This window comes from Alosa sapidissima, chromosome 14 (assembly GCF_018492685.1).
Source record: "Alosa sapidissima isolate fAloSap1 chromosome 14, fAloSap1.pri, whole genome shotgun sequence".
In the NCBI taxonomy this organism is placed as follows: Eukaryota; Metazoa; Chordata; class Actinopteri; order Clupeiformes; family Clupeidae; genus Alosa; species Alosa sapidissima.
Genome location: NC_055970.1, coordinates 8792961 through 8802960, shown reverse-complemented (window position 1 = coordinate 8802960; position 10000 = coordinate 8792961). Strand labels below are relative to the sequence as shown.

The 10000-nt window shown below is 43.3% G+C and overlaps 1 protein-coding gene across 4 annotated transcripts in view; it reads right to left on the bottom strand.

The window, feature by feature from the left end:
- Positions 1 to 10000, bottom strand: part of kiaa1549lb (KIAA1549-like b) — a 72641-nt gene that overhangs the window by 17855 nt on the left and 44786 nt on the right. For 3 of the 4 annotated variants that reach the window (XM_042062209.1, XM_042062212.1, XM_042062211.1), the window contains exons 11-13: positions 9639 to 9802; positions 9043 to 9078; positions 5944 to 6134 (exon numbers count right to left, since the gene is read on the bottom strand). In XM_042062209.1, coding sequence (XP_041918143.1) covers positions 5944 to 6134; positions 9043 to 9078; positions 9639 to 9802 — 391 coding nt within the window. The remainder of the gene's footprint in view (positions 1 to 5943; positions 6135 to 9042; positions 9079 to 9638; positions 9803 to 10000) is intronic. The other variant, XM_042062210.1, reaches the window with a different exon arrangement.

The following is a 10000-nucleotide window of genomic DNA, read 5'->3' as shown; positions in this document are numbered from 1 at the left end:
TGTTCACTGCTAAACTGCTTCTGGAAACGCTGCTGTTTGGACACCCAGAAAGTGATCAAATACAGTAAAATAAACTCAAATGTTTTGGAATCCTTTGTTGTGGGCTAAAATAACATGGCAGCATAGTACAAAAGTAAAAGATAGCCCCTACCATTATTTGTCACGTACTGTTCTTCGTGTCACAGAGTAATCCTACATATTGCGTAACACTCTTTGAGATCACTTATCACAATTGTGATACCATAGCAATCCTATGGCAAGATTCTCATAATGACAATGCAAAATGCCCTCCAGGAAAGATTCAAATCGTTGACGTCTTTGGGTCATAAGAACCATTAAAACAATTCCCAAAGATATCAAGTGTAAGAGGCTATATGGGAGGAATGGATTAGAGCTTTGTTTTTTCACCAAAAACCAAAAACCTGTTAACCTGTGTGAAATACCTCTATAACTGTGTCCACAGAGCCTGCATGCCCAGTTTGTTCAGGAAACATGGCAATTGATGACTGGTCTGATTTCTCATGGCCCATCAAAATGCATGGGGGGGGGAATTGTTACTTTTTCCTGAGAAGTATAATGGTTTATGAACTGTGTTGCACAACATGTCTTTTGAATAAGCTCACAAATTTAGATCCAGAAATAAAATGTGCATGCTGTGGACTGTATAGAGAAGATATGAAACTGTCTCCTTAAATCAGGCCTGTGTGAATAGCGGGAGACACTGATAGCTCTGGCTCTCTCGCTAGATCTTCAGGCTCCGCTGGTTTTACAGCCCATCTTCACTTTGCACATGCTCTGATGACAAAGAGATCCCACAGAGTAGGGGGGAGTCTCTCTAAGAAAACTAGATGTACCGCATAGCGGTACAAAATATGACCGCCGCTCAGTCCTGTACATCCATTCCGCGAAAATAAATCATATTAATGAATTTGTCTCCATCTTCTACTCCATCCCTCACTCTTAAAAGTTTTGTGTATGCTAGTTTGGAATGTGTGTTTGCGGGCCGCACACAAAGTAGCCTACTGGCGCTGCAAAGGTAAATAGATTTGTAGCACTTGCCAAAAAAATTGTAGCATTGTTATAAAACCTTTAAAATATCTAAACAATCACAAGTAGGGCAGTTCATCACAGTCCATCCATTGCAACTGGACTGATGAAAGGTACACCTGTAGGCTACATTGTATTTGGGAAAAGCAGAAGGTATAATGTATTTATTTATTTATTATTAAACAAAACAATCCCTGTCAGTTCCATGCAGTTTTCAACAGCTATCAAGAAGAGAGGTCATGTCATGGATTTTTGTAAATGTTTCTTCTTCTACATATGCATAAGTTTAGTCATCTAGTTCATATGATATTCAGCTTTATTGTCAATGCACAAATTAAATACCAGTGGTCTAAAACAAAATGCCGTTTTACCCAGTGGTGCAAATAACTGACATGTCCAAAAGGGCCTTCATGAAATGCGTTGCTAGACTGTTCATACACATTTTAACGGGCCAAGTTGAAGAGCTACTGTCCGTTATTGTTTGTGCAAATAATATGCTGATTCATCTTCCCTTGCATTTTGCAACTATGAGGTCCATGGTTAGTATGGCTTTCGCCAGACCAAGCTCAATCTTTTAAGAAATCAAAAAGGAATCGCCGGCATATCAGGCTGAGTTCACCCAGCCTAGTCCATGGTAGGCGCCCGATAGAAATATCGTTAATGCATAGAGGGAGTTATGACAAAACCGTGACTGTTAACAAACTATAGGCTATATAAGGTAGGCCCTATGCTAGGCCTATTACACAACATAAATTGTCACTAGGCTATGCTGGCGACCCAAATAAAATCTCCTTTGGGAACCAATGGCTTACAGTATCAAGCGGACTTAAGCTGCCACCTCTTGGCGAAAAGTTAATAGTTTTGCATATCAGTAGTAATACATTTCACGCAGCTGTGTGAATCACGGAAAGCGACACTTTCTAAATGGAACCCAACCCACTGTACAGTAGCTCAAGGTCTGTGGCTAAAGCAGCCATAATGAAAGCGTTATCATTGTTTGGATACTTCTCACACACGTGTTTTTTAATCGCATAGACTACTACTACCAACCTGGAATCAAAGCACATCGATTCCCCTCTCACACCCTAAACACGCACTTCGAACAAACAAAAAATGTCTCAGTCTCACGGTTTAGCCATAGGCAAAACTGTATTGGACCGCTGTAACGTTGGTACTAAATCATCCATCGCAAAGAATGATTTTTGTAGCACGTGCAACAAATATGTGTAGGTACAGCCCTGCCCTGGATACATCTCTCAACGTGCGCTCTAAAACATTTGGTTTAAATGGAGATGTAGATCACGGGTGCGTTAATAAATCTACATTGCGGCGAGTTGACACAAATTATTCACTTTGATGAATTTTTGTAGTTTCAGTCCTAGTTACTTTACTTTGAGCCATGCTCTTCCTTACTTGAATCACCTTTGAAAATAGAGGGTTGAAGTAGCCTATATGGGTGTTTGGGAATGAACGTTGACTCAGATGCTTTTTGAGACTTTGAGCTAAATGTCCCAGCCAGGTGTTTAGGATGCATCATAGACAGGTTATCCTTCAGGTAGCCTATATATTTTCCATTAGAAAACCATCATGTAGCGAACGTGTTGTGGCTAACTCACTTAGCTCCTGTTAGTAGCCTAGGTTATGGTCATAAGCAAATGAGATGACAGTCGAAAGATGCAATTAGTGCTGTTATCAATTTTCTTGGTAGCCTATAACCGCATGGTTTTCTACAAATACAGCAATAATCAAATTGGCCTCCTTCACTCAACCAATGCTAACGGTAACATTATTTTGACCGCCGCGCATGCCCAAATTTCCGTCAATGATTCCCGGGACACTGAAAGACCGGGGTACACGAAACTTGGTGGGTATGTAACCCCACATGGATAGCATGGAACCATCATTTTTCGTTTTGATCTGTAGCCCCCCCGCTGGACTGGACCCCCCGAAAGGAGGGTAGGGCAGACACAGTTCTCTGTGAATATCTTGAGAACTGTAGGGCCTAGGATGACCATTTTTTTCCGTATGTTTGCCTCCAGGGGTCATGTTAACCCATTTCATGTGCACACATGTGCACAAACAGATACACACACACACACACATACATTCACAGTAATCATACGTATGACACATACTCACACAGTAGACATATGTACGCTTGCATGCACAGGCACATACGCAGGCACACACACAAGCACGCACACACACACACACACTCACACACACACACACCCACACACATAACATAAACATAACACAAACAATCAAGAATTTCTCAGAATTATGAACAGGCAAGATGGAGGTGGGGTTGTATAAAATGAATTTTACATGTGAAATCTATGAACTAATCATGTTTTGGTACTTGTTGTCTAGCAGATACCAGTGAGAATTGAGTGTGGATAATGCAATTTAGTGAGACAGTTAGAATCATATAGGCCTTTCAGCGTGATTTCTTTTTGTGGAAAAAATGTGCTTGACTGGGCGGCGGTCATATTTTGTACCGCTCTGCGTACAAACAGTACATCTAGTTATGATGAATATTTGGTTTTCCTTTAATCCTGCTGAATTTGTAATTATGTATCGCCCGTTGTAATTGCCGATACTGATGTGCGTGCCTGTGTGTGTGTGTGTGCGTGTGTATATGTGTGCACCACCATCTACAGGCCAATGAGTGTACAGTCACTAATTGTACACATAACTTTTTTTAGACCCCCCCCATGGATGAAATTCTACGAAACTTGGCATACCCCCAGAGAATGTCAGGTTAATCATACACATAAAATTTGGTGCAGTTCTGAACATCTTAACTGAAGAGAGGGGCGATTAAAGCAGAATGATATTGCATTTTAATTTTTTACCGGGGGGGGTGCAAATCACAAATGAGTGATTATGGGCTAGGTTGATGTGGGCCCTTGAGACCAACATACCATAAAAAATTTCTTCATCCTCGGTGCCACGGTTCATGTAGTTATTTAGGAAAAACTGAATTTTTTGGGTTTCGTGGGGGCCCAGCGCGGGGGGGGGAGTGGCCCCCGGGGACCAAACGAAATTTTTCCGTAAAAGTCTAGTGGGGCTACATACCCACCAAATTTCATGTGCCCCGGTGGTTCGGTGTCCCGGGTATCGTTGACCAAAAATTCAGGAAGTAGATGACGGGGGGGAAAAAAAAAAACTTTGACAATCCCTATTAGACCGCTTCGCTAGCTTCGCTAGCTTTGCTAGCTTCGCTAGCGGCAGTTATAATAATAGATAGGAGGGTATATTAAATAGGAATTTCCATTACTATATTCCTTGATGCTCTCAAGCCACAGGCATTTAACATTTGCCAGTGTGTGTGTGTGTGTGTGTGTGTGGGGGGGGGGGGGGTGCATGAGAGAGAGAGAGAGAGAGAGAGAGAGAGAGAGAGAGAGAGAGAGAGGATCTGTTACTAGAGAGAGAGAGGACTACTTCTACTCTAACCTCCAAAAGCAATTTAAATTATACAAAAACCTTAGTTGCAAAAAGTTAGTCCAAATATGGAAAAATTAGAAGTGTTTCCTTAATGTGCAATATCTTCTGACTATTTTGAAGTTGTGTATTTTGAATATGCACAATGTCTGTTTTTCCCATGCAAGTGCAAAATGCATTTATTTATGCCTTTTTAACCATCACATTTTAGAACAAAAAGGCAGCTGCCATATTATAAAGCTCTGTATCTAGTGAGCGACACATAAAAGGAAATGGGGTTCTTCAAGGAGCCAAGGTGACAGAATCCTTACATTCGCAGAAATGAGATAAGCTGAATCACTGTTGGCAGTCAGTGGAGCAGACCTCACCTAGCATAGAAGCAGTTATCTGCATACAGTATGTATCTCTCTCTCTCTCTCTCTCTCTTTCTCCCTTGCTCCCTCACTCTCTCTGTCCTCTCTCTCTCTTTGTCCCCTCGCTCTCTCTCTCCCACTCTCTCTTAGCCTCTCTGGCTGTGATTAAATCACTACATTTATTTGCACTATGATCAAACCCATAGATACACTTTAGCATTGCTTCTAAATTCTGCTACAGATCTCACGAATGGTCTATTCCTGGAGCTGACGGTTCCCATTTAAATGAACACAGCACTGAATTAGTGGAAGTAGCGGAACGGATTGTGGAGCCATTCAGCAGTAGGCTCTGGACTACGTGCTTATCTGTAGGGCAGCTACGTGGACAGAAGGACGGACAGACAGAGTGGATGTTAAGAGCCCCACAAGAGCTGTCCCCATACAGCGTGGGGCAGAAGAATCTACAGCTGCCTTTTTCCTATAATCTCTTAAAGCTGCCTGTTAAAGTCACCTCGGGCTGATGTAGCCTGCGGTAAACGTCCCTCACCAGGCATCAAGCTGGGAACCCAGGCGACCAATCACATTTGGAATACCAATCACAGGAGAATCAGTGGGATCTTTAATGTGGAGCGAAAGCTGCTTGTAACCCAGTTTCCAGCACCAGAGTGCATTTACATGAGGTCATCTTGGTCATTAAATGAGAACCAGTAGAGTCCTGGACCGCTGATAAAGTCTAATGAGTTTCAGTGCTGTGCTTCGGATGAGGAAAAGTTCAAGGTCGTGCGCTGCGTCGGGTCCATCATGCTGACGGGACATCACTGATAATATTCCCGAATGGATATTGCCATGATCTCATCTGACTGCTGTCACCCCTACAGGGACCTTCAGGAGGAGAGTGGTCTACCTGTACTGCTGCACTCTATGCAAATCTCTCAGCCCCATTCTGCTTCTCTTCTCCACCATTAGTAAATGAGCTGCTTTCATTATGCAGGAAGTTCAAAAACACATTAGACTTTCATGGCTGCCTTCACTGGCTTGCCACATAGCATGTATTTATTGTTTGAATTGTGCACAACCCTACTTTGCACTTTCCTACCTTTTCCTGATTTCAATGGACAAAGTCTTCTTGGTGCTGCTGCCATCTGGATGAATGACTTTCTCCAGAGACAGGGGTGCGTCTCTGATGGGCAGAGGCAGGACCTTGGTCTCATGGGTGACAGGCAAGGTCTCTTCATCGCCGCCCTGCTGGCCAAGGTGTTGTTTGGCATAGTCAAACCCCTGGACTGGCTGTGGAGGCAAGGGTGATACTGTACAGGTTAAGGTACGTCATTTAAACACAACTTAAACACAAATTAAAACTAACATGAAATGTGTAGCTCTTTAAAATTGCATGCATGAATGTACCCAAAGGGCCAGTAGAGAAATTAGCATTGGTTAAACTGTCAAATTGTGTCAAAGCTCTGTTCATTAACACAGAACCCAGTACCATCTCTGGGAATACAAAACAATGTGTTCACATCACGATTAGCACAAATTGTGAACAGGTATCTACAAAGCTTTCTTGCAGTAGGCTTCTGTGGCTTCTTACACTGTGCCCCATATACAGCTTATTCAACAAAAGTGGTTGTTTTCTGCTGGAATAGGTTGCTTTGATTAATTCAAGGATTCAGTTTAATATAATTCACTAAAACATTTCGCACCACTTTACTGAAACGTCAACACAAAATCTTCACAGTTCATGTAATAGTGTGGACAATACTTTGCTGTTCCTATTTTAATAATATTGTGGCGCTTTTCATTATCTTGATGTCGATTTATTTTTAAAACAATACCCAAGCTACCCAATCTTTCTCACCCTCATGACAACAGAGATTCTAGTCAGGTAATAGAGGACTGCGCAACAACAGCAGCAACAATAACAGCAACAGTGTTTTCAGAGAAAAATAAATCCTCAAACTACATTTATTATACAGAGGTTTTATACTTGCACTCCCCGACAGCACACAATAACAAAGGTAAACACACAAACACACACACACACGCACACACACACACACAAATACAAGCACACAAATATTGTACATGATTTAGAGCTCCTTTGGCTGCCAGTCACACTCCAATGATTTTTTTAGAGCCATTTTGTGGTGAAACATGAACATGAGCAAACACTCACGCGCACACACACACACACACTCAAACACCCACATACAAAGAAACACATCCACACAAAACACACAGGCATTATTCAGCGTGTGAGAAGCGTTGTAGAATGCTGAACAGAGACATGATGGCCAGGTTTTTTGATGATCACCATCTGTGCCGATCAAGCGCTCCATATATCACACGGACAGAGACGCCCGTTTGGAGAAAGCTGCTGCAGGAGAGGCACAGACATGTGAAATTGGAAAAAAACACCCCCGAGCTCGGGCCAGGCGCATACGCTATCTCCCGCACACCACACCACGCCACGCCACCTCAGACAAAATACAACCACAACACCAGAATTGCTTCCTCGTTTGGATCAAAGCCAGCGTCACCAGGGGCAGCTCATCTTGACTGTGGGGCATGCACCTTGACTGGAGGTGATAATACACACCCCGTTCCCTCTTGCACACAGAGAGAGAGAGAGAGAGAGAGAGAGGGAGAGAGGGAGAGAGGGAGAAAATGAAAAGAGAGAAGGAAGGGAAGGCAGGGCTTGTGTGCACAGGGCTGAAACGCATTGGCAGAAGCAGAGTGCTGCTTCAAGGAACATTAAATTAACCTTCAGCTTTATGGCCATTAGAAAAAAATATGACCCCCTGGGTGACCACTCCTTCGCTGATGGCTGAGCCGGGGAAAGATGGCTGAGCTTTCGCTGCTTTAAAAACACTGACCGGACTACAGTGTGCATTACTGTTTAAATACACCGGCAATGCTACTATTGGGACAGAGAGGAAGGCAGGTTGAGAATGCAGAGAAAAAAGGAGAGTGGTCACTTGGAATAAAGTACAAACAATCAAGTACTATCTACGCTTTCTGTTCTGTGGTGAATATTACTGCAAGCACCTTAGTCTATGTGATCATATGAACATCGTCATCTTGACTCGCACAGAGCACAGTATCGGAGAAAAGACACACTGTCCATGGAAACGGAGAATCATTTTGGCTGCTATAACGAGACCTGGCACTCTTGATATGACAGCATTTCTTGAATAACCTCAGCTTCCTTGCAAACGTTCAGTTCAATAAAATATGCCACTCTCAATACACGTCCAATTCCCATGCTGCGAGCCAGACACACTAAAGGCTTTTGGCATGAACAAAATGCTGTATGTAAGCAGGGCATGGTTTGTCTATGATTATCGGCTGGATGAAATCCCAGATATGATTTCTGATCAATGCAAACACATTCACTCATGTTATGACTATGTAGAGCCATGCCACTGCATGTATATTAGCTTTTTACTTTGAGATGTACAGTATTCGCCAAGCAAAAGTGCTTTTTATGTGAGCGCGGAGAGAGAGCAATCGTATCGGCCGATACGCACCGCGGTAAAATTATAGGCCAAATCTCATTCCGTGGCAAAGTGGGTCAGAACAGAAATCTGGGGACGAAAGCGGAGGAGCAACGGGGGAGACTAATCCATCATATCAACAAAATGTCCGGCGATTTTGGGCGCTCTGTGTTCCACAGCCAACAGCAGACACAAAGTTAGTTTAAAACTATATTACAAGTGCATGTGTGGTGGTGTGAAAGCAGTGAGAAGCGCTGTGCTTTTGTCCATGCACTACTAAAGCGGTACGGTAGTCCTGCTAGCCTACTTTTGCAGAAACCTTCAGAGATTATCTGACCTTGTTCTTGAGGTGTACGCATCGCTCCTGCTTACACCCACACTTAGATACATCGTGTATGTGTGCTTGGGTTTGTCCGTGTGTGAGAGTCTGTAGATGTACTGAGATAAAAGTAAACTCTTCAGTAGTTTTCCAGCATACACACCCTGCTATGAATATTCCCTCCATCTGAGACTGTCTGGCAGACCCAGAAGTATATACAATCAGAAGCCAACACTTTTAAGTAAAGGCAGAAGGTGATTAAAATTCACTGATGTTATTCCCAACCCAGGTTATTATCATCGTCCAAGGAGGACAATACATGCAAACCAGACAGTGGCCAGCGAGCTGGCCGGTGAGGAAATGTAAATAATTGAATAGCTACCTGAATATAATAACCGGCATCCCTCCGGTAAGCACTCTACAGCAGATAGGAGAAACATTAAGAGCATTAAGCATGTTAGCATCATGAGACGCAAAAGCAAAACAGTGAAGAGAGTATCTCTGAGGACAAAGATGCTGCGGATGAAAGATGGTGCACACAAGACAGGAAGTGGAGATGCCTTGGGCAAGACAGGAAGTGCAAGACAGGAAGTGAAGATGTCTTGGGCAAGACAGACCCAATCTAAAGAATGAGGGAAGAGGGAGGATGCCCAACATGCAGGTGTGGACCTGTGAGAGGGCCAGTCGACAGGCACAAATGGACAGTGAGGAGGAAGATGGTTTGGGGGAACAACAGTATAGACCCTTTCAACAATAAAAACAAAAACAATGCTTGAACGTTCTATTTGGGCCCCAATCTACTTCCTCTGCATTAAGATAACATATGGAATGTTAAAAAGGAAGTCTTGTGGGGCCAACTATGATGCTGATAATGGAACGCTCTTGAAAGGGTCCATTGAGATGTTCCAGTCTGGTAATGAGGTGTAAGTCGGTCAGATGACGGGGTGGTGGGGGAGGCTTGTCAGATCGCTGGAATACCTTGGCACGGGGGTTCAGGTTGCCGATGGAGTCGGTCTTGAAGTCACTCTTGTTTTTGCGGCAGAGCACAGCTGTGATGATGATGATGATGACAGTCACAACGCCGATGGGGGCCAACACTGCGGCAATGATCCACAGGTTGTTGGGTGGGTTCTTCACCACAGCTGCAGGGGTGGGGGTGGGGGTGGGGGTGGGGGTGGGGGAACAGAAGCAAATGAGTGTTTTTTTGTTTGTTTTGTTTTTAAAGCAATCCACATATTTGTTTACATTTAAATTCGATTTTAAATTGAATCCTGATAGGGAATACATTTCTATCCTCACAAAGTCATTGCACGGTTCACCTCAACTGTCTTTTACAACCT